The following is a 26,275-nucleotide window of genomic DNA, read 5'->3' on the forward strand; positions in this document are numbered from 1 at the left end:
ATTGTACCATATGAATAGTTTTAGACTTAATTTGTTTTTCCTGATATAAACCTGTAGAATTTTAATGAGCTTATGCTAGATATATGAATTAACTTTCAGCACGTTGACTTTTTGCCATCTTTATAATGAAGTTTTCTCTACAAAACTGTTGTGTGTTTGTGTATATCTACTTTTGTGTCATTCAGAAGGGGAGCTTTGAAAGTTTTTACTTTATGGCATGGTACATTTCTCTTTAAGCTTACCTATGTGTTAGACAAGAGAACAAGAAGCTCTATTTAAGAATTGAAAAGAAAGTTATAAAACCATCTTTATTTACAGATGATAGGATTGTATATATTAGGAAAAAGAAAGAGAAACAACTGAGAAAGTGCAACAAATAGAGAATCCAGTTATGTGGTAAGATATCAAATTAACAAAAATTGGTAGCTTTTATGTATGCTTTAGCCAAGAAGATACAAAAGAAAGGAAACCATATTTATAGTAGTGACATTAAGGATGAAATAACTATTCTGGGCATGGACAAGGAACAGTATATAAAACAAAGTCCTTCCCTCATGGACCTGGAGTTTCTGAGGGCCAGGTATGTGACTTAGTGGTAGAGTGCTTGCCTGGCATGCATAAGGTCTTAGGTTCAATTCCCAGCGCTGCAAAAACAAATAAAGAAATAGAGTTCCTGAGATTTTTTAACATAAGAAAATACCTTTTTAATTTTTGATTGATAATTGGCCATTTTTTATTTATTTATTTATTTATTGTGGTATTGGAGATTGAATCCTGGGGTGTTTTACCATCGACTTACGTCCCTAGCCTTTCCTCTTTTTTTTTATTTTGAGAAGTGGTGTGGCTAAGTTACTTAGGGCTTCACTAAGTTGTTGAGGTTGGCCTAAATCTTGCAGTCCTGCCTCAGCCTCTGGAGTTGCTGGGATTACAAGTGTGTGTCTCCACGCCCTATGCTATATCTTGCACCATGCTTTTTTCTCCAATACATGGTTCCCTGACAATGTTAGAGAATTTTCTTGCTTCCTACCTTTTAATGTTGCTTGGAGAAGCAGTGTGATAATTTCCTGTAAAATACCACTTTTTCCCCCTTGCATATTCATAGGTTTGTTTTGTTTTCCTTAAAATTTTAGAATTTTATGAGTCTGTGTCTTCGTATTGATCAGTCAGGATTAATTTTTCCTTTCAACTTATGGATTATGTTTTTTGTTTCTTACAGCATCATTGTTTAAACTTCATGCTGAGTCCTTTTGTTCATCATTAAATGAGGGTACTTCCTCCTGCATCTACTATTTATAGAAGGATAGTATGGAAAATTATTGGAGAAATTGCTCTGAGCTGGTAGGAAGCCTCTTTATCTCACACTGCTGTCCTTATCATACAGTGTTTTGTGATGAGTGTTGGTTTACCCTTTCCCACAGATCAAAGAGAGATTATTGTTTCATGCTTCCTTTAGAACTCAGTGTCTCTTCTATCCTCCTATGCAGGTATAATGTTTACTTGCATCTCCTTATTCAAATTCTGCCTTCCCTACCATTTATCAGGGCCAGTTGGATTCATTATGTTGCAGTCAGTATAACTGGATCCCATTGTTACAAAGGCTGTACCTCTGTTTTTGAGAACTCTGACCCCTGCACTTACAGTCCTGAGATAAGAAACAACAGCCACTATCTCTGGGTTTCTTCTCTACCTCAACTAGTCTGTTCTCTGTTCTTGTATTCTGGAACTGGAATTTATCTGCCCCTTTTTGGGGAGAAGGGAGTGCTGGAAATTGAACCAAGTGGCACTCTACCATTAGCTACACCCCCAGTTCTATTTATTTATTTATTTATTTATTTATTTGCTTGTTTTTGGTATCAGGGGTTGAACTCAGTGACACCCAACCACTGAGTGACATCCTCAGCCCTATTTTTGTTTTTTATTTAGAGACAGGGTCTCACTCTGTTGCCTAGCACCTCACCATTGCTGAGGCTGGCTTTGAACTTGTGATCCTCCTATCTCAGCTTCCTGAGTTGCTGGGATTATAGGTGTGTGTACCATGTCCAACTTTAGCTGCTTTTTAGTTTTATTGAAAATACATTTTCTGGGGCTGGGGATGTGGCTCAAGCAGTAGCGCGCTCGCCTGGCGTGCGTGCGGCCCGGGTTCGATCCTCAGCACCACATATAAACAAAGATGTTGTGTCCGCCGAAAACTAAAAAATAAATATTAATATTCTCTCTCTCTCTCTCTCTCTCTCTCTCTCTCTCAAAAAAAAAAGAAAAAGAAAAAAAATACATTTTCTGCTTCTTAATGTCTGCAGAGTAGAGAGGAGATGGAGATGTTTAATTACACAATATTGAAATAAAACATCCTCCATGCTATATTTCATTCTGTGGCTCACCCTTTTTGGAAATATCTTTCTTCTTTAATCCTCTCTAAAGGATTAATATTTTTTTCTTGGTTTCTGTTCATTGTTTATTTCTGTCTTTTTTTAATGAAGAGTCCATAACTCCTTTTTGAGTCACATCACATCTCCCAAAACAGTTCTAAATTGCAAATTGGCATTTTTCCTCTCTGTACCTTCATGATGCATCTGGATTCTTCTCATTAACTCATTGTTTAACTCCAATAATGACAGTATTAGAATACGTATCTTTTATGTTTCCAAAATTGTGGACCTCTTCACATCTTTGCTTTTAATTATGAGTGCTCTTACCTTTCCAGGTTCTCGCAGTTATTAAATGTTGAACTTAGTTTCTGATAAATGGTCTTCTATCTTGCCTAACTCTAAACTAACATTCTATTTCCTCTCTACCAGGATTTTTGATTCTGAAAACATGTACTCTCTTTTATATAAGTTTCCCCATTTTGATGTCCAATAATACTTAAATTACCAAGAGAAAAGCCTGTGCTTTATTCCTGAAAATGATTCATGAGTTGATTGTGATAGAACTATATTTGGAGAGATTTTTATTATTGTGTTTAAAGATTTACCTACATTAATTTACTGTGGTATGCAGAATGAAAAAAAGACTTGTGAGGATAATGTGATAGGTGACCTGATCAAAAGTAATAAGATAGTGCCAAACTTGTTTCATCTATAACCTCTGTTCCCCCACCCTCTGTTTTGTTTTTGAGTTGGGGGTTTTACTGTGTTCTCAAGCTGATCTCTAACTTGTGTGCTAAAGGAATCTTTTTGCCTCAGTCCCCCCTAAGTAGCTGGAACAACTGGTGTGCACGCCATTGCATCCAGCTTTGTTTCATTGCCAAAGTGTTTCACATTTCTCCCTTAAGTGGCATTCCATGCCAGTAGATAAGATTTTTTAAAGTATTACCATCACACCTAACAATGTTAATAATAATTTCTTACTATTATCTGAGACCTAATCTCTGTTCATGTTTTCTTGATCATCACAAGAATATCTTTTTATGACTGGCTTATTAGAATCAGGATTCAAATAAGGTTCATACATTGCATTTGGTGGATTATTGCTCACTTTTGTTTTAGTCCACACTTCCCCTAAACCTGTTTTCCCCCACTCTCTTATTTGGGTAGAAACCAATTTATTGCTATTCTAAATGTCAGCAACTTTTCTCATTAAAGGGCCAGAAAATATACAGCAATCACCTCCCATCCACAGTTTCACTTTTTGCTATTTCAATTACCTATGGACAGCTGTCGTCCAAAAATATTCAGTGGGATAAGTCCAGAAAAAAACAATGCCTAAGTTTTAAATTGTACACCATTCTGAATAGAGTTCAAAGCTGTGCCAACACCACCTTGGAAGTGAATTATTACTTTGTTCAGTGTAACCAGGCTGTGTACACTATCTGCCTGTTAGTCACTTAGTAGCCTTCTTAGTCATCAGATGGATGATCACAATATCATAGTGCTTGTCTTCAAATAACCTTTCTTTTTTTTTTAAAGAGAGAGAGAGAGAAAATTTTTTTAATATTTATTTTTTAGTTTTCGGCAGACACAACATCTTTGTTTGTATGTGGTGCTGAGGATCGAACCTGGGCCGCACGTATGCCAGGCAAGCGCGCTACCACTTAAGCCGTATCCCCAGCCCCCATCAAATAACCTTTCTTTTACTTAGTTATGGTACCAAGGCACCAGAGTAATGATGCTGGCAATTTGGATATTCCAAAGAGAATTTTTAAATTGCTTTTGAAAGTGAAAAGATCCAGAACATAAGGTATTTTAACAGTATATTATTAAAATTATTTCATTTTTATTATTGTTTATCTCCTGTCCCTCATTTATAAAAATTTATTATAAGCATGCTATACATCCTATAGAGAAACCTAGTACACATAAGGTTCAGTGCTATCTGCAGTCTCTGGCATCTAGTGGAGGTCTTAGAACATATCCCTGCCAAGAAGAATATATTACTATATAGGCTTTTTGGGCCACATAAGGTCTGTATTGAATATTCTTTCTCATTCTCTCTCATTGCCTGCCTTTCTTTTAACAACACTTTAAAAATGCAAAAAACAATTTTATTTCATGGGTTATACAAAAACAAGATACTAATAATTTTCTAACCTCTGCCTCTTACTCTGGATTTGGCAGTTTACCTCCTCATGCTGTTTGACACATTCTTTCATTCTATTTTTCCTATAATTTGGCTTTATTAGATCAGTTCTTTGGCAGCAATACTTCATATATGGTCCTGTGTGTATTTTATTTTGTTATACATTTGTCCCATTTTAGAAATATTGAGATTGACCAGTGGATTCATCTGCTGTCATTCAGAATTGGTCTCTTTTAATGATATCCATCAACTTTTTACTTAAAAGTTTTAGCAGCAATAATGGATCACCATTGCTCAGATTATTATTTTATTAGAGATTCCTTCTGGTTTTATTAGCTGAAATTCTCCCATAAAGGAAGATGTTCTCTTCAACTGTTTACCTGAATTAATGTTTTTACAGGACAGGAAAGAGAAATGATAATCTTTCCCTTTAAAATATTTTAGAATAATGATTGGCACTCTAGAATTTGCTGAAGTTTGTCAAGTTAAACCATTATAAATTCATATTTAGAAATTTAAAAAACTTTTAATTTGAACATTTTAATAAACATTTTTATATAAATAAAATTTTAATATTTTATTTTAATACACAGGTTAGCTTACCTTTAGCCATAGGATTCTTTGACCAGTCTTATAAATGTCCTGCTCCGGGCAGGACAATACTATTTCTCTCAAAACTCCTGCTTCTTTCATGGGAAATCACATAAATCTTGAGCATTATACTTGCTCATTAGTACTGAATTATCATGTAAAATAGAACAATATACTGTAATAAAATTGCCAACTTCTATGCTTTGAGGCCATTATTAAATAGAGGATTTATTTTGAACACAAACACTGTGTTACCACTATAGTTGGTCTCATCATTTGAGAGGCAGGTCATCATTTGACAGGCAGGTCACAAATGCAACATGAATATGCTGGGAAAATATTACATCCAGAGCAGGATGGAGTTGGGTGGTATATCTCAGAATTTTGTCATGCTACTCAAAATGGCACACAATTTAAAATGTATAAATTATTTTTTTCTGGAATTTTCCATTTAACATTTTTTGATTGTGGTTGACTCAAAAGTGAAGTCTGTGAAAAGTGAAACTGAGCGCATAAAGGGACTACTGAATGTATGTGGAAAAAAGCAATGTGCAGTACAATGACATGACAAAAGGTACATTATCTTTTATGTAAAAAAGGGATGGAAATATATATTTATGTGTGTGTATACATACATATATGTACATATATGTAAACATGGTATTTGTGTGTGTGTTTAAAGAATGAAGGAATAATTCCAAAACCAATGAAAATAAGGCAAAGGAGAAATCAGTATTTTAGGGGTAACTGTAAACTAGACTTCTTTGAATATGTTTCTGTTTGGTAATTTTCCAATTTTTATCAATTAATATAAATGGAAGGTGAGTTTTTATACTCTTAACAATGCTGTCATTACTTCTTTTTCTTTTTCTCTGAACATAGATATATTACAGTTTTTGGTTGATTTGATTTTCATGCTTACTTTGTTGTGACTGTTGACATGTCATTTCTGAGCTAAATATATTTTTATTTTTTCAAAAAGTTTTAGTTGTAGATGGACACAGTACATCTTTATTTTATTTATTTGTTTTTATGTGGTGCTGAGGATCGAACTCAGCCTCACATATGTTAGGCAAGTGCTCTACCACTGAGCCACAACCTCAGCCCCTAAATATATGTTTATTATGTGTCCTTACATAACTTAGTCATTCCTAGAGTTATCATTTTCTTTATTTTCAGTTTGCTTGGTTTTCTATGTATTTTTAATTTGAACAATGCTCTTGAAACCTTATTTAAGTATGAAATCTATTAGTGTTGTTAGTGTACCTTACTTTGGTGCATGAAGGGATAAAGGGAAATTTAAAGAACTATTAATTAACAAAGGTGCTTTTTTTGTTTTTGAATGATAGATTGTTCTGCAGCATGCTTGAATCAGACAGTTAAAATCTTGTATGAAGTCCTAAATGCCGATATCTACAGGTCTTTTATTTTTTAAATCTTCCCATGTTACATGCCAACTTGTAAGCAACAAAAAGGGATTGGAGAGTTACTATTCAGCATGTAAACATTCATATAATTCATACTTTTTAAAAATATATTTTTTATTTGTTTTAATTAGTTACACATGACAGTAGAATGCATTTTGACACATAAATGGAGTGTAATTTCATTCGTCTGGTTGTACATGATGTTACACAGGTCATATAATCATACATATCATACTTTTTTGCTAACATGAGATATCTGCTTCAGTTGTTTCTAAGTCTAGAACCTATTTGGTTCATTTTCTCTAGAAAATTCTTTTCCTGCTTGGGTTTTAGAGAAATGGCAACTTCCTGTGTAAATTGGGAGGTGATGTATTGATCAAGACCCAATTACAGAGAAAAGAATATCCTAGCCACTTGGAAGGCCAAGACAGGGATAACAGGTTTGAGGCCAATGTAAGCAAGTTAGGCTTTGTCTTAAAAATAAAAAGGACTGGGCATATAGCTCAGTGGTAAATTACCCCTTGGTTAAGTCCCTGGTAAACCCCCCTCAAAGAAAAAAAAAAGTGTACAGCTGCTAATTGTAGAAGGAAGGAATTTAACTTGGTGTGGTAGTATATGTCTATAATCCTAGCTCCTCAGGAGACTGGGGCAGGAAGATTAAAAGTTCAAGGCCAGCCTCAGAACTTAGGAGATGCTGCCTTAAAATTAAAAATAAAGATCTGGGATGTGATTGCTCAGTGGTAGAGTACCCAAGAGTTCAGCTTTAATGACACACACACACACACACGGAAGGAACTTATATGAAGATATTAAAATGGCTTACACAATCTGTAGGAGGAATGAAGACACAGGCTACAAGATAAGTTTCTAGGAATGAGTCTCAAAGGTGTACAGAAGTGAGATGCTGAGGGAATTCCTTCTCCCACTCTAATCAAGACAGTGCTTGCTGTTGAACCAGGAAAGACCTTCTATAGCTGTTGGAACCTTGCCACTTGGCATAAGCAAAATGCCCATTCTCTTTCATAAATTAGTTCTGAATTAAGATGTTATATGGATATGTGGCAAGTCTCGATCATATGAGTACCCTACATCTTTATTTGAACTTTCTTAAGCCTTTGCAAAATGGAAAGACATAGGAGGTTGGGATATATATTACCTAAGTGGATTCATAATCCAGTTCTTTTCAGTTCTACTTTTATCCTACCTGTGATTGGTTGGTTGGTTGATTGATACCAGGGATTGAACCCAGAGGTGCTTAATCACTGAAACACATCCCCAGCCCTTTTTATTTTTTATTTTGAGACAAGGTCTCTCTAAGTTGCTTAGGGCCTTCCTAAGTTGCTGTGGCTGGCCTCAAACTATGCAATCCTCCTTCCTCAGCCTCCTGAGTGGTGGGGATTTCACATATGTGCCACCAAGCCCAGCTCTTTAACCTGTTTTTTAAAATTAATAAACTTTATTTTTTAGATCAGTTTTAGATTCACAAAATAACAGAAAATAGAGTTTCCATAAACCACCTGTTCTCCTAACACCTCCTCTACTGTCATCATCATTCACCAAAGTGGTATATTTATTACAACCATTGACAGTGATTTTGATTTTGGCCATTGTATTAGGTGTGTGGTAGTGTCTTGTTGTTTTAATTTGCAGTTAATTTCCTAAAGACAAGTGTTGAGCATGTTTTCATGTGCTTATTTACCATTTTTATATATTCTTTGGTAAAGAAGATCTGTTCAGGTCTTTCACCAATGATTTTGCATTGACAGGTCATTACCACCCAATCTCCATAGTTTATGTTAGAGTTTACTCTTGGTATTTTATATTCTGTGGATTTTGATTAATATGTAATGACATACCTATTATAGTATCATAGAGAATGGTTTTACTGCACTAAAAATTCTGTGTGTTCCTCTAATTCATTCTTCCCTCTCCTGTAACCCTTGGCAGGATATTCTTCCATCTCTGTGATTTTACCAGTACATTTGGAATCATTTGATAGATGGTCTTTTCAGATTGGATTCTTTGACTTAGGAATATGCATGGAATCTTCCATGTCTTTTTGTGTCTTGATAGCTTATCTTTTTTTAGCATTGACTAATATTCCATTGTGTAGATTTATCAGTTTATCCATTCACCTGCTAAAGAACAGCTTCAAATTTTGGCAGTTACGAATAAAGCTACTTAAAAATCCTTGTACAGGTTTTTGTATGGACATAAGTTTTCAACTCACTGGAGTAGATACCAAGGAATGTGGTTGCTGAATCATGGTAAGAATATGTTTCATTTTGTAAGAAACTACCAAACTGCCCTGCAAAGTAGCCACATCATCTTGCATTCCCACCAACAGTGAATGAGAGTACCTGTTGATCCACATCCTTGTCAGCCTTTGGTGTTGCCAGTGTTTTGGATTTTGGCCATTCTAATAGGTATGTAATGCTGTCTTATTGCTCTTTTAATTTGAAATTAATTTCCTATTGATATGATTTTGAGTGTTTTCTTGTGCCTTTTTGCCATCTTCATTGTTAAGATGTCTGCTCAGGTCTTTTGCCTATTTTTTAATCAGGTTGTTTGCTTTCTGAATGTTGAGTTTTAAGAAATCTTGGTTATTATGTTGGCTAATAGTCCTTTCTCACATGTGTGTTTTGCATACATTTTTTTCCCCAGTCTGTGACTTATTTTTTCATTTTCTTGATAATGTCTTTTGCAAAGCAGAAGTTAAATTTTAGTGAAGTCCACATTATTAGTTTTTTTCTTTCATTGGGTCTTGCCTTTTGGGTTTATCATCACCATAACCTTAGATTACCCAGATTTTTTTTCCTGTATTATCTTCTCAAAGTTTTATACTTTGGTATTTTACTCTTAGATCTATGATCCATTTTGAGTTGATTTTTGTGAAGGGTGTAAGATCTATGTCTAGATTGATTTGTATGCAGATGTCCATTTGGTCCAGTCCCATTTGTTATAAGGACCGTCTTTGCTCCATTGTATTGCCTTTGCTTCTTTGTCAGTCCTCCACTCTTCTTCAGTATTGTATTGTCTATTCTGGGTCTTTTTCCTTCACATAAACTTCATAATGTATTTGTCTGTATACACAAAATAGTTTGCAGAGTGGGATCATATTGAACCTACAGATCAAGTTGGGAAGAAATAACATCTTGAAATATCTGGTCTTCTATCTATGAGCATGAAATATCCATTTATTCATTTCTTCTTTGAATTTATTCATCAGAGTTTTGTAGTTTTCTTCATATTTTATACATTTTGTTGTTAGATATATGCCTACTTTGGGGGGCATATGTAAATGGTAATAGATTTTTAATTTCAGATTCCATTTGTTTTTGCTCGTATAGGCAATTCATTTTTGTATGTTGACTTATATTTTGCAACCTTCCTGTAATTATTAATTCCAGCAAATGTTTTGTTGATGGTTTCAGATTTTCTACATAGATGATCACACATCTGTGAACAAAGACTGTTAATATTGTTTCTTCCTTCTCAGTCTACACACCTTTTATTTCCTGTCTTTGTCTTAATTCTTAGCTAGAACTTCCCATGTGATGTTGAAAAGTGGTGGTGAGAAAAAACATGTTCTTGCCTTGTTCCTGTTTATCCCTATATTTTAAGTACTTGAATCCTCTAATTCTTGAACTTCTCCAATGTTTTGTTGCCAAATCATTTTAGGCCTTTAACATTTACATCTTCATAATACTTTAGCTAATCTTTAGATGTGATGTCCAGTTAATAGTACCATGTATGCCTTTCATCTTACACTGTTTTGTTGAAATCTCTTTTTTACCTATGTCAGCACTCCTATTTCCTTTGTCTTGGCCCTTTATTCTTTTTGGAAAGAATCTTAGAAAGGAGAAGAAATAAGGATGTATTCAGTCCACTGTGTTTAACCGAAGTGTTCATTTTATCCTTTAGTTTGACTCCCTATTGAGTCACCTATGTGTTATACTTTTCATTTTAATTCAGCTTATTTTGCTGATTTCTTCATTGTACAAGGACATTCTTAAAATCAGTCAATGCTACTTGGGTCTGTATATGTCAGTTTTTGCTCGAAAATGTTGTCTATAGTAGTTTACTTGTCAAATCTCAGAACTAAGGACATTACACTTTAAATTTATTTCATATTGATTGACTAAGGCCAACAACAAAAATTAAACCCCACATGAACAAATTTATAAAATGTTATTAATAGTATAGTGGTAGAAAAATTCACAAGTAATAATTTTTGGTCCTCCATTTTAGAAGTTTGGGAAGTTGATGAACAGATCAAGAAGCAGCAGGAAACACTTGTGAGGAAAGTCACATCCATCTCCAAGAAAACTGTGATTAAGGAAAAAGTCGTTGAATGTAAAAAAGTTGCAAAAATATTTCCTCTGAGTTCAGATATTGTTACTTCGAGACAAAGCTTCTATGAATGTGACTCACTTGTTAAGGGTTTGGAACAAAATTTAGATTTACTTAGTTATGAGAAAGGCTGTGTAAGAGAGAAAAATTGTGAATGTAATGAGTATGGCAAACCTTTTTATCATTGCTCATCCTATGTTGTAACCCCCTTTAAGTGTAATCAGTGTGGACAAGACTTCAGTCAGAAATTTGACCTCATCAGACATGAGAGAATTCATGCTGGAGAAAAACCTTATGAATGTAAGGAATGTGGAAAAGGCTTCAGCAGGAAGGAAAATCTTATCACACATCAGAAAATTCATACTGGGGAAAAACCATATAAGTGTAATGAATGTGGAAAAGCTTTCATTCAAATGTCAAACCTCATTAGACACCAAAGAATTCATACTGGGGAGAAACCTTATGCATGTAAGGATTGTTGGAAAGCCTTCAGTCAGAAATCAAATCTCATTGAACATGAGAGAATTCACACTGGAGAAAAACCCTATGAATGTAAGGAATGTGGGAAATCCTTCAGCCAGAAGCAGAATCTTATTGAGCATGAAAAAATTCATACTGGGGAGAAACCTTATGCATGTAATGAATGTGGTAGAGCTTTTTCTCGAATGTCATCTGTTACTCTACATATGAGAAGTCACACAGGGGAGAAGCCCTATAAATGTAATAAATGTGGAAAAGCTTTCTCTCAGTGCTCAGTATTTATTATACATATGAGGAGTCATACAGGTGAGAAACCCTATGTATGTAGTGAATGTGGGAAAGCCTTCTCTCAGAGTTCTTCTCTTACTGTACATATGAGAAATCATACAGCTGAGAAACCCTATGAATGTAATGAATGTGGAAAAGCCTTCAGCCGGAAAGAAAATCTTATTACACACCAGAAAATTCATACTGGAGAGAAGCCTTATGAATGCAATGAATGCGGGAAAGCTTTTATTCAGATGTCAAACCTCATTAGACACCAGCGAATTCATACTGGTGAAAAACCCTATGCTTGTACAGTGTGTGGAAAAGCCTTTAGTCAGAAATCAAATCTCACTGAACATGAGAAAATTCATACTGGAGAGAAACCTTATCATTGTAACCAGTGTGGAAAAGCCTTCAGTCAGAGACAAAATCTCCTTGAACATGAAAAAATCCATACTGGAGAGAAACCATTTAAATGTAACGAATGTGGTAAAGCTTTCTCTCGGATATCCTCCCTTACCCTTCATGTGAGAAGTCATACAGGGGAGAAACCCTATGAGTGTAGTAAATGTGGAAAAGCCTTCTCCCAATGCTCATTACTTATCATACATATGAGAAGTCATACTGGGGAGAAACCATTTGAATGTAATGAATGTGGGAAAGCATTTTCTCAAAGAGCATCACTTTCTATACATAAGAGGGGTCATACAGGTGAGAAACGCCCCCAATACTAATTGAAGAAAGGCCTCACATATTGAACCCATGGTTTGTTTAAAATCTCTTGATCTAAGCTCAGAAAAATGAAAATGAACAGTACCTTTTTGAAAAAAAGTAAAACTTTGTTGGAGAGCCTAAGACTTGAGTAAAATGGGGAGAAATACCAGTATATAGATGGATAAATCCAGTATCATAAAATTCTCAATTCTCCTAAAAATCTAGACTGAATGCAGTTCTAAACAACAATAATTTTCTGGAATCTTTACCAAGTGATTTCAAAATTCATGTGAGATAAAGTCTATGAGACAATTTTGAGAAAGAACGGAGGAAACCAGCCTCACCATATACTAAATATATAAAATTAAAGTGTGTTGTATTAGTGCATTAGTAGGTTCATAAACAAGTTTTAAAGAATAGAGTACCTAAAAACAGATCCGCGAATGTATATATGACTCGGTGTGTATTAGACATGAGATCATGAATTAGTAGGGAAGTAATGGCTTGATCAATAACAATTTGTGGAATATTTTGCTCTCCAAATGGAGGGAAATAAAATTATACACAATCTTATAAAGAAACAGTATTCCAAAGGATTTGAACACTGAAATGAGAAAAGTCAAATATAAGATTTCTATAACTCTGAAGCAAGCAAGCTCTTTTTTTTGGACAGATCCTTGCATTTACACTTCTTGAATACAGCCTATAGAAACAAATGATACATAAGAAATATACACACATGAATTTTAAACAATCTAAATGTGCATCAGTGAGTGGGTTAATGGATGAAAAATGTGATATATATTCAACTGATAGAATAGTGTATAGAAGTTAAAATCAATTAGATCCATCATGTGCAACATGGATAGTTATCTGGAACAATGTTGAGTGGAAAAAGTGAAGATAGAGATCAAACATATTGTATGATATTCATGTACACTGCAATGAAATCATTTACAAAGAACAGAACTGTTTTATTATTGAAATATGTATGTATGTAAACTATTTACAATGAATTAGAAAAATACATGCCAAATTATTGATAGTGTTCTCTCTGGAGGAGATTGGGACTGGGGTTTGGTGTTAATTGAAGGGGGCCTTTAGCTTTACATGTAATTTTTATGCTTTAAAAAAGACGGTAGCATATAAAATAAATCTTAAATTTTGGTGATACATAATGGTAATATGAATGACTTGTCTTACTAGTGTTTTCTAGTTATTTCTCAAGCATTAAGAGGCCATGGGAAACCTTTGCCCATAAGAAGAAATGTATTCATGTGTCCTATCAGATGATGAACTATTTTATCAAAAATATCTTCAGAAAGGGGCCTGGGGTTATGGCTTAGTTGTAGAGTGTTCACCTAGCATGCACAAGGCACTTGGTTTGATCCTCAGCACCACATAAATGTAAAATAAAGATATTGGGTCCACCTAAAAAATATATATTTTAAAAATCTCTTCAGAAAATTAGTACTTAGTAGTGGTTGCTATATAGTATGAACTTAGCATACTTTATTAGTACTATCGTTTTTAAAATATGTATCTGAAGTTTGGACTCATCTTTGAATTAATAATGTTCTAGATTCAAATAAACATTTAATTCTTTAAAATTTATGGGCTGGGGCTGTAGTTCAGTGGCAGAGTGCTTGCCTAGCACATGTGAGGCACTGGGTTCAATCCTTAACCACCACATTTGAAAAAAAAAAAAAAAAAAAAAAAAACCACAAAGGAATGCTGTTCATCTACAACTGCAAAAAAAATTTTTTTGAAAGTCAGATGCTAGTATTACAAATGAAATGTGTTTTTATTTACTATTTTAGGGGATAACAGGTCTACACACATTAGTACACACATTAGCTACCCATTTAGTGTGTCATTATTTGATAACAGATTTTGTAGGTTCATAGCTAACCAAATCAATAAGATTTTTTCTAAAAACTTGACTTTGCAGTTTTACTGTTCTTTACATTTTTCTATACAACCTGCATAGGTAGTAATACCATTGTAACTATTTTGATATTGTGAAATGCAACTTTTTATTTCCTGAGGTGGCCATAAGCAATTTTGTAAAATTGCTTAGTATTGCTGAGTTTTAACATACCAATCCTTCTTCAACTCTTGACTTATATATGCCATATTGAATTTTAGTTAGAAGCTGTGGTAGTGCTAGATTCTGAACTGTAATAATTGAGTTCCTTTAAAAGGCTCTCATGCTCCAACAATGTGGACCAGCCCTACTTAAGATAACTTTTTATTATGGCATCTCTATTGTATTATTTGATATACACAAAACCACTAATGCTTTTTTAAAAAAGGAGATAAGAATTGAGGGTGTTGGTCACAATGGATCTTTAGCTTTTATGTTTAAACGTCAATTCCATTTGAAGTTGATTTCACAAAAGTAAATCATAATTTGTAAAGTAAAACATGACTACAAATTCTGTTATTAGCTATTTTTGAAGAGATACAGTGTGTCATAAAGTAAAGGGACTTATTTTTATGAAAGTAACAATAATAGTTTGTAAAACTTTGTCTAAATGAGTATTGCCATTTTCTTTAATGGTCTTTTATTTAATAGGCTTTATACTAAATTTAGTTTTGTAAGCAAAGCTAATATCTGTAGATTGTTTCTGAATAAAAAAATAGTTTACAAATTTCATGCATTTACAAAAAAAGCCATGTAAATGTTTTCAGTTGCAAGATATTGGGGTGTGTGTGTGTGTGTGTGTGTGTGTGTGTCATTTTTCCATGATTTTCTTCATATTTCTTTTCTTTTTTCTTTTGGTGGACCGTAGTTTGTGTGCTTTAAATTCTCTGTTCCTTTTCTTTACTTTCAAGTCAACAGAAAAATTTAAAATTCTAATTAAGGTTCAAAAGACTTTCTTAGCTTAATTCCTTAAACTGAATCTGAAGTCTAAGAATAGTGTTTGCTGATATATGTCAGCAAGCAAATCATCTCATCTCTATAAATACATTTTCCCCCTTCTTGAGGGATAGAAATAATAATATAAGTGAGAGAACAGCTTAGGATACTATTATTCAAATCATGGCAAATCCCTTTTTACCTAGATAAACATGGAGAATATCTAGATACTAAATTTATAAGGACCAGTTTCTGTGAATCACCTTGGAACACAATAAATAAAAAATTAATAATGGCTTAGACTACAGATAACAGCAGTAGAAATTGGTAGAGTTGAGAGTTTGGAGGTGATTTCATAGAATTTGCTCATGTGAAAGATGAAGAAGAAAGAAAAAGGATAATGCTTGTTTTTATGATGAGCAGCTGGCTGAGTACAGAAATTGTTGGATAAAGGGAGCTGCTTTATGCAGGGTTATACTGTGTCCCTGAGGACAGCCTGGCGCCTTTTGCCTCAATTTAGGACAACTCTGAAGAGTCATCCCAGGTTTAGAGCTCTCTAAGGAATTGCAGTTGTGTCACAGTTCAATTTCCTCTTCTTCCACCCAGTTCTGTTTCCCTTATTTCTTTTATCAGTCATATTCCCAAGAGCTTTCTCCTGTATTCCTTACCCTAATTTTCCATCTCAGATTCAGTTACCAGGGAACCTAACCTAATACAGTGCAGCCATTTGCAATGTCAGTTCTCAAATTAGGAGGTTTTTTTGAAAATGTTTTTAATTTTAAAATTAATACACTCTTTACATATGAATAATATATTTTGTGAAAAATAAGTTTTCTAAAAATAATAACAGTGGCATATGTATATTATATAATTTTAGGGATATCTTTAATTACTTCATGGAAGATAGCCAGGTTCTCCTATCTGGAGTTTTTTTGTTTTGTTTTTAGTATTGGGAATTTAACCCAAGGGCAGTTTACCATTGACCTATATCCCCAGTCCTTTTTGAGACTGATTCTCACCAAGTTGCTGAGGCTGGTCTTGAACTTGTGATCCTCCTGTCTCAGTCTACCTAGCCACTGGGATTACAGGTGTATCCCAGTATACCAAGCTCTTATCTGCTTCTGTATTAGTAATGTCACATTTACATAGACTATGGACCTCCTGTGTATACATGAGAGATTGAGAGTGAAAAAAAATGATTCATAGTATTACTATGAAAACAGTTTTTATATCAGGGACCCTGAAAAGAGTCTTTAAATGAATTATTTAAAGAATTTGGATTTTGACACCTGGCTAAGTGTCTTCAAAAATGCAATTTGAGCCAGGCACAATTTTTTTTAAGTACTGGGGGTGTAGTTAAGTAATAAAGTACTTACTTAGCATATGTGAGTTCGTGGGTTCAATCCCCAGTACCAAAACCAAACAAATTCCTCAAATGTTGTTAACTTTAAAAAGTATGTAAAGTACCAAAGCAATGTATTGGCATGCTGTTGATAATAATGTAGTCCCAAAGGAAGAGCTTGAGAACCCCAAAGATATAATGGCTAAAGGAAGTATTAAATATGTGGGTAAATAGAAATAAACATTGACAGTGGAGAAGAACAAAATTGACATACAGGGTTAAAAAATGGTATACTGTAAACCAATATTATGTGATTTAAAGGACTTAATGATTTAACTTAAATTAAAGGGTTAACTTAAATCCTTTGGGTTTGACTTAAAATATCAACATCCGCCCCCCCCTCTTTTTAAAGTTAAGGCTAATGTTTTGATATACAGATTTTGTAGGATAGAAGAGAACCAAAATTCATATCTTAAGATAACTTTTTGTCTCATTTAATAGTCTATAGTTAGGCAATTCAGGACTGGTATGGATCCACTTTGTTATTTTCCATCAAGTGTGGTAATATTATTCTTCTTTTGGCTCTTAATTACACATCTCAGGGAGCCAGGTACATGGTGGGGATGCTGGGTGGGCAAAAAGGCATATTGATTGACTTTAAGGGACAAGTGTTGAAATGTATACATTATTTTCCTTCACACTCTAATGACTAGAACTTAGTAATGTGGCCAGATATAACTGCAGAGCTAGCCAAGAAGTCACAAAGATACATAGCACCCAGCTAGAAAATGATGCAAGTCAATGAGTATTCATGGATGGTAGAGATGTGAAAGAGGATATCAATAATGGAGGTTTTGTTTGTTTTGTTAATTAAACTTTGAATGTCTATATAAAAGTTCAAGATTTCTGATTTCAGCTGACATTTAAAGGATTTGGAAGTTATCCTTGGCCTTATAATGGTGGATAGAGATCACTTTTTTCTTAGATCTGTGAAAGAATTGAAGTCACAGGGTAGATTGCTGCTCTGAATTCTGGAGACAAAAGGAAATGCAGATCATAACAGCCAAGATCTGCTTATTTAGAACAAAAATCACTGGAGCCATAAATTGTTAAGAACAATTATTTTGATGAATTGCTGAAAGTTGAAGTGGCTTGGGTGTAAGAAATTTCAGGGGCCCAGCCTTAAAGGGACCTCCACACTTTCATGAGTATTCGCAAGGGAGGGGTCTGAGACAAATTCCTCTGTGGCAAAGGGGAAGAGAGAGAAAGTGACCTTTATGAAATTAGACTCAGCATGTTTTTATTACCAGACCTTGTCTACTTGAGAGAAGGGCACTTAGCCAATACCAGCCTTTCTAGCCTTTCTGTCTAGCTAAAGGAGAAGAAGACTTAAAAATGCATCTGAAGCCAGGCACAGTGGCATACCTTTAATCCCTGCAGCTCAGGAGGCTGAGGCAGGAGGATCACAAGTTCAAAGCCAGCCTCAGCAATGGCAAGGCACTAAGCAACTCAGGGAGACCCTGTCCCTAAATAAAATAAAAAAGGGGGGTGCTGGGGATTTGACTCAGTGGTTGAGTGTCCCTGAGTTCAATCCCCCTGGTACCCCACCCCACCCCAAAAAAAAACCCTTCCGAAGATTACATCCTAGGGGCTCAGGCTCCCTAAAAGATAAGATTTATTTATAAGATTATACAGTGCTTCCCCACCACCACATAAACAGGGCTTTCTGTATAATAACAGTGGATTATATCTGAAAGAGCTACAAGATAATCTCTATTTCAGAAGGAGATCTAATGGAATCCCAAAGATAACTGAGTAGGTGTGAGAACCAAGGACACTAGAAAAAACTGAAACCTCTGGTATCTACTGCAAAAGTAAACGCAGTCCAATTACTGGCTAAATAAATGCAAAGTCTCATACTAAGGCCTACTTACCTCAGTTTATACTACCTGATTTATAAGTCATGTTTAAAGGAAAGAAAAAGTAGTTTGAATACCCAGGGCAAGCATCAGAACCAGATTTAAATATGACACAAATTTTGCATTTAGATAGGAAATTGAAGGGTAACTATGATGAAAATGTTAAGGACACCAGTGGAAAATGTAGATAATATGCAAAGTAGATGGTTAATGTTAGAAAAAGATGGAAACCAAGGATCAAAAGGAAATGCTAGGAAAAAAAATAATAATTTTGATGGACTTATTAGGTGACTGAACACAGCCAAGGAAACAATCAGTAGGCTTGAAGATGTGTCCCAAGCTGAAATGAAAAGAAAATAATATGATTAATCTAGAACAGAATATATTTGAACTATGACCCAGTTACAAAAGGAATTACATACTTGTCATTGAAATATCAGAAGAAAAAAGAGAGAGGTTCAAAGAACAAGCAGATTACAAAGAAAAAAAAAATCTACACATGAATATTTAAATCTACAGAAAACCAAAGACAAAGGGTAAACCTTGAAAGAAGGCAGAGGTGGGGAAAAGCATCTTTGCAATAGAAAAAATAATTTACATTGGACTTCTCTCCAGAAATCATGTATGCAAAAGAGTGGAATGAAACACATCAATCTCTGAAAAAAAAAAAAAATTCTCAGTCTAGTGAAAACATCCTTCCAAGTGAAGGTAGAAATAAAAATTTTCTTAGAACCAGACATTTAAGGAAGACCTTTGTGAAGACCTTTGTCAGGGTTTCTTCACAAAGAAATGTCTACACACACAAGGAATACATACCTTCCAGAAATAGTTTTGAAATGTCATAAATGAATGGTTGCCATCCTCAGTAAAATTCAGGAGAAAAGAATTAGGACACATGATACTGAAAATGTCCATTCTCCCCCAGAGTTTACAAGACATAAAGGGAGCAGATATCAGTCCTCAAAATCTTCCCAAAAATAGAAGAGGAAGAAATACTTCCTCATTCCCTGAGATCAGTATTACCCTGATAGCAAAGCCAGAAAGACAGCTACAAGAGAACTGCAGGCTAACATCCTTTTTGAATACTGGTGCAGGAATCCGCAACTAAGTACTAGAAAACTGAATTCAGTGGCATATTAAAAAGAGTCATACACTCTGAACATATGAGATTTATTTCAGGAATGCAAAGATGGTTCATCATACCAATTGTGATACACCACATTAATAGACTAAATGGAAAAGGACATGATCATTTCAGTTGATCCCCTCCCCCCAAAGAGGATTTACCAAAATTCAATCCCCTTTATTTTAAAAACTCTAAAAACTAGAAGATAAACTGTCAATCTTAGAAAGGTTACATATGAAGAACCCAGCATCATAATGGTAAAGGTGAGGTAAAAGATCTTTGACTCGGATACCAGGATCATTTACTGGGTAAAGGACAGTCTTCAACAAATGGTGCTGGGAAAACTCAATATCCACATACAAAACAATGAAGTTGGATTCTTTATACCATATATAAAAATTAACAATGAATAATAGACCTAATGATAGAGTAAAACTGAAACTCTTAGAAGAAAACAGAAATAACTTAAATAAAAGTTTCATGACTTTGGATCAGAAATTATTTCTTGTATATAAAACCAAATGCACAGGAAAGATAGTATGTCTAGATCTTCTTTAATAGGTTAATTTTGTTTTTAAAATTACCTGCATGCCTAATAACTTTTGTCTGCTTGATCAGTCAGTGATGGGAGGGTTGTAAAATCTCCCATCACTTTAGTCATTTTATCTCCTCCTCCTTATAATGCTCTGAAACTGTTTCATGTGTCCTCTGTAGAAGTTAACTCCTCATTTTTCAACTGTTTTTCACAACCTCAAACTTGTCAATTACGACTTTCCACTCAAGTTTAGCTACCCCACTTCTAAGGATCCAGTGCTAAGTACATGCTTAGTATTTACTGGGTTTCATCTTTAATACTGCAAAAATAATAACAATATGTATCTTTTCCAGAGTTCATTGTATTTGTGTGAATTACTGTGACATATACCCAGTCTGCCTTTACTAGAAATAGAACTAGATGACATTTGAGAAAAGATCTGAAGGTAGTGAGGGAAAGAGACATTTCAAAATTTAGATATAGAGCATTGAGCTGTACTAAAGAGAAAGTTCAAAGACCCTGTGAGTGAGTGGTGATGGTTGGTTTATTGACAGGTAGTCCCTGGAATTTTTAAACAGAGAGCTATAAAGATTGTGTGATAGACTTGAAATGGTACATTAGAAAAAGAAAAATCAAGGATTATATCAAGATTTTTGGCCTGATTAACTTGAAAATTTCTGTTTGTCAAAGTGGAAGACCTATGTGAAGAACATGTTTGATGGTCTGCATAGCTAAATCCAGTAGACAACTGGATATATGGATCTGGAACCTGGAGGAGAGATGTAACTAGAGTTATACTTGTATCAGCTGTTGGAATTTGGGGTGGGGGGAGTACCAGGGATTGAACTCAGGGGCACTTGACCACTGAGCCACACCCCCAGCCCTATTTTTTTAAATATATTTTCTTTAGTTGTAGATGGACACAATACCTTTATTTTATTTGTCTTTATTTTTATGTGGTACTGGGGATCGAACCCAGTGCCTCACACATGCCAGGCAAATGCTCTACCACTGAGCCACAACCCCGGCCCAGTTAGAAATTTTTTTTTGGGGGGGGGGGGGGGGGGGTGTCTTTATATATATATTTAATTGATTTTCCTTTTTAAATGATTTTCTTTTTTATTTTTAAAATTTTATTTTTGTAATGTGGAATGCTTTACAATTCTTATTACACATATAGAGCCCAATTTTTCATATCTCTGTATATAAAGTAGGTTTACATCAATTCATATCTTCATACATGTACTTTGGATAATGATGCCTATCACATTCCATCATCATTGCTAACCCCCACCCCCTCCCTTTCCATCCCACCCCATGCCCTAGTCTGTTCCTCCCATGTTCCCCCTCCCTACCCCATTATGGGTCAGTCACCTTATATCAGAAAAAACATTCAGCATTTGTTTTTTTGGGATTGGCTAACTTCACTTATGCATTATTTTCTCCAACACCATTTATTTACCTGCAAATGCCATGATTTTTTTGAATATTGATTATATTCAAACCATGAGACTGGAATTCTGTTCCAGACATCTAAGGACTGATCTGGGGAGGAGCTCTACATTTGTAGGTTGAAGAAATGAAGAGGAACCAGCAAAAGAGAAAGTGAAGCCAGGAAATTAGGGCAGAAACCCAGGGAGGGTAATGTTCTGGAAGCAAAGTGAAGAAAATGTTTTAATGAGGAGAAAGTGGTGAACTCTACCAAGTTTTATAGGTGAGCAGTGTTGAAGTCATTGGTGTCTGTCATTCTTTTATCTAGTAGACTGATCAAGCAATTATTAGGCACTTGAAACTTTTCTTCACTTAGTGGGACTTGAAACCCTTCTTCACTTAGTGGGAAAGTGTTCAGTATTTTACTATTAAATATATATATCCTTTATCAATTTAAGGACATTTTCTTCTACTTCTGGTTTAGAGTTTGTATCAGGAATAGGTTTGAGTTTTATCAGATGAGTTTTTAGTCTGTTGAAGTGTGATAGATTTTCTCCTTTACTTGTGAATGTGGTAAATTGCATTGATTTTTGAATATTAAGTTCTTCTTTCATTTCTGGAATAAAATATTATAACACTTATCTTTTTATATATTAGTGGGTTCTGTTGATTTTTTTTTTTGCTTAGATTTTTATATTGTTATTCATGAGAGATAACTGCCTCTAATTTTCTTTTTCCCCTCTCTCTCTCTCTCTCTCTCTCTCTCTCTCTATATATATATATATATATATATATATATATATTTTTTTTTTTTTTTTTTTAATTTAGTTGTAGTTGAACACAATACCTTTATTTTATTTTTTTGTGGTGCTGAGGATCAAACCTTGTGCTTCACAAATGCTAGGTAAGTGCTCTATCACTTGAGCCACAACCCCACCCCTCTTTCTCTCTTTCTAAAATTTTTTTCAGTGATCTTATCAGTTTTTGGTGTCAAGGCCATTCTGATCTTATTGAGTTGGGAATTGTTAATTTTTTTCTAGAGAGTTCATATAAAATTGCTGTTCCATGTGTTTGGATGAATTGACTAATGAAGCCTTCTGGGCCTTTTGAGTGATTTTATATTTCTTTTTACTTCCCTTGGGTTACCATTCACCACAAGCTACTTCAAAGCCAAGTAAAGTTCCCCTGATAATACTGTATATAGAAATGATTGAGACTGTATGATATTGTCAAAAGGATAGGCAAGTTGACCTGTGGAATGGAAAAAGGAACCCAGATACTATCCTCACTTATATGGAATTCTGGTATATGAGGATGTGTTAGTTTCTTGGGGCTGCTATAACAAATTACTAAAACTTTGTTGGCTTTAAAATAGCAGAAATTTATTCTCTCACAGGAAGAGAGGCCAGAAGTCCGAAATCAAGGTGTCAATCAAGACTGTGCTGCCTCCAGAGGCCATAGATGAGATTCTTTATCTCTTCCATTTTCACTTGGCTCCACTTTTTCCTTGGCATATGGCCACATTGTTCCAATCTCAGCCTCCCTGGCCACATGGCCTTCTCTTTATGTGTCTCCCTTCTGAGTGTCTCTTGTATAAGACAATGTGATTGAATTTAGGGGTCACTCAGATAATTCAGAATGATCTCATCTTGAGAGCCTTATTGCAGCTGCAAAGTCCTTGTTTCCAAATAAGATCTCATTTGTAGGTTCCAGAGATTAGGATATGAATGTATCTTTTGGGGGACAACCATTCAACCCACTACACATGGAAATAGGACATCAGATCAGTGGGGAAAGGAGGGACAATTGAATGGTTGGAGCAAGGAAAAAAAAAACTTTATTTGGCAAAAAGATGAAAATAAATTCATGCCTCCTACAAAACACAAAAATCAACTACATTCAGATGAAGGATTTTAATGCTGAAAGTAAAACTTCAAACATATATTAGTTGTATGCCTTTTGACTTTAAAGTAGGGAAATATTTGTTAATAAAACACCAAAGGAGTTGATTTAAGAATTAATAGCACATTTGTCTATTCAAAATGCCCATTCATCAAATGACACCCTATAGAAAAAAAATAATAAATAAGGAAAAATGTTTGCCATACACATCTTTATTTCAGGACCTAGTATGAAGAAGCAACATGACAGTCTCATTGCAGCGGGCAAAGAGAGAGAGAGAGAAGCTGTGTAGCAGTTCTTGAAGCTCTGAGAACATGTCACTTACATTTCACTGCTCTGAACATGTCACTTTTACATTTCACTGGATAGTTCAGGTAACATTGTTGAGACTAATGTCAATAGGCAAGAAATATAATTCTCCTCTCAGGAGGGGCCCAGAAGAGAGTGGTAAAAAATATGTGATAATATCACGCTCCCACACATCAACCAGCTATATGACTAAATGTGGACCCCAATGGACCAGTTATGAGCATGTGTATAATTTAAAGGTTGTGATTTAATATAAGCTAGATAACCTGCCAGCAAAACCAGAGACAAAGCAGAAAGACGTGGATCTTGTATTTTCATTTCTTCCCAGTAGGACCACACTCCTTATAGTTCTCAAGTCCAAATAATGTCCTAAAACTTGATTGAATGTCTTTAAAAAATCAACTCAGAAAAAATGAAAAACAAGCATCCACTTCTAAACTCATGTTTAAAATATAAGCTGGGGTTGTGGCTCAGTGGTATAGTACTTGCCTGGCATATTTGAAGCACTGGGTTCGAGCCTCATTTTTTTTAAAAAAAGATATATCTGAAAATAACTATCATAGTTTTTCCGGTAAATTTTTTTAACTTTTTTTTTAGTTGTAGATGAACACAATACGTTTAGTTATTTATCTTTTTTTTATTTTGTTTTGATTTAATTAGTTACACATGACAGTTGATCAATAATCTTGACATAATCATACATTTGAATCAGATGGGATATAATTTCTCATTTTTCTGAGTGTACAGGTTGCAGAATTACATTGGTCATGCAGTCACATATATACCCACAGCAATAATAATGCCTATTTTATTCTGCTGTCCTCCCATTCCTCCCTCCCTCATCCCTCCCCTCCCATCACTACTCTCTACCCAATCTAATGTGACTCACTTCTTTTTTTTTCCCCCCTCACATCGTCATACTTGAATTCTGTATAACGAAGGGGGTCTCCTTCCCTCTTCCATGCAATTCCCCTTCTCTGTCCCTTTCCCTCCCACCTCTCTTCCCTATCTAGAGGTAATTTTCTTCTCATGCTCTTCCTCCCTACCCCATTTTGAGTCACCTCCCTTATATCAGAGAAGACATTCTGCATTTGTTTTTGGGGGGGATTGGCTAACTTCACTTAGCATAATCTGCTCTAATGCCATCCATTTCCCTGCAAATGCCATGATCTTGTTATTTTTTAGTGCTGATTAATATTCCATTGTGTATAAATGCCACATTTTTTTTTATCCATTCATCCATTGAAGGACATCTAGGTTGTCTCCACAGTCAAGCTATTGTGAATTGTGCTGCTATAAACATTGAAGTGGCTGTGTCCCTGTAGTATGCTGTTTTTAGGTCCTTTGAGAATAGTCCAAGAAGAGGAATAGCTGGGTCAAATGGTGGTTCCATTCCCAGTTTTCCAATGAATCTCCATACTCCTTTCCAAATTGGCTGCACCAATTTGCATTCTCACCAGCAATGTATGAGTGTACCATTTTCCCCCGCATCCTCACCAGCACTTGTTGTTGTTTGACTTCAAAATGGCTGCCATTCTTATCTTCATGTGGTGCTGAGGATCGAGCCCAGTGAGTGCCTCACACATACTAGGTAACCACTTTACCACTGAGCCATAGCCTTAGACCCTTCAGTGAATTTCTGATGGAAGTGTGCATTTGTCCTAAGCTTTTCAAAGGTTTTTGCTTTTGTTTTTGAGTCAAGGTCTCACTAAATTGCTTAGGGCCTCACTAAGTTTCTGAGGCTGGCTTTGAACTTTCCATCCTCCTACCTCAGCCTACTGAGTCACTGGGATTACAGGTGTGTGCCACCACATGTAGCTGAAATTCTCTTAAATTCACTCTGTCCCAAGGATTACTAGGGAGTGTAGGGTTTTGCGAAAAAAAAAAAAAAGGATGGGTTTGTTCCCATTAAAATCACGTTGCACTGGCCTTTTTCTTAGAATTTCATATAATGAGCATCAAAAAATTTTACTTATTTTTGTTTTGAAGAAAACTTGATGGTTCTTAAACTTGTAGATTAAAGAGCCAGAGACAGTGTATCCAAGATCTTTAGTAAGAGGGAATCCCCAGTTCTGTTGCCCTGTACTGGGCCTGTTGATAAGCTCTTTTGACAGAAGTTGAATGGAGACTGGATATGCTAAGCCAGGTTGAAATGTAGAAATCAGAGACCAAGATCCTGGAAGTGGGAAGTTATTACCCATCCAGACACACTGTAGGAATGAAGGACACAAAGCAAGGAAGCATCTTGAACATGGACTCTCTCTCCATTTATTGAGTTTCTCTTTGATTTCTTAAATCAGTTTTACTGGGCTGGGGTTGTGGCTCAGCGGTAGAGCATTCACTTTTTATATGTGAGGCACTGGGTTCCATCCTCAGCACCATATAAAAATAAATAAATAAAATAAAGGCATTATATTAATTATAACTTAAAAAATGATCAATTTCATTTTTTCTCATTTTTGTACATATTAGGTTTATGCTTTAGTATTCCATTTTGGGGT

General features: G+C 35.0%; 1 protein-coding gene across 6 annotated transcripts in view; it reads left to right on the plus strand.

The window, feature by feature from the left end:
* The window catches only part of Znf568 (zinc finger protein 568), a 71,278-nt gene that overhangs the window by 25,396 nt on the left and 19,607 nt on the right, over positions 1-26,275 (plus strand). The window contains exons 3-4 of one of the 6 annotated variants that reach the window (XM_046440061.2): positions 8,881-8,959; positions 10,785-15,177. The exons of 4 other annotated variants lie outside the window; for them this stretch is intronic. In XM_046440061.2, coding sequence (XP_046296017.1) covers positions 8,884-8,959; positions 10,785-12,367 — 1,659 coding nt within the window. In that variant the 5' untranslated portion in view covers positions 8,881-8,883 and the 3' untranslated portion in view covers positions 12,368-15,177. Of the gene's footprint in view, positions 1-8,880; positions 8,960-10,784; positions 15,178-26,275 lie in introns of those variants that run through there. One more of the 6 variants, XM_046440060.2, reaches the window with a different exon arrangement.

Source organism: Marmota monax, unplaced genomic scaffold (assembly GCF_021218885.2).
Source record: "Marmota monax isolate L192 unplaced genomic scaffold, Marmota_monax_Labrador192_F-V1.1 WCK01_AAM20220418_F8-fsc00228, whole genome shotgun sequence".
Lineage (NCBI taxonomy): Eukaryota > Metazoa > Chordata > Mammalia > Rodentia > Sciuridae > Marmota > Marmota monax.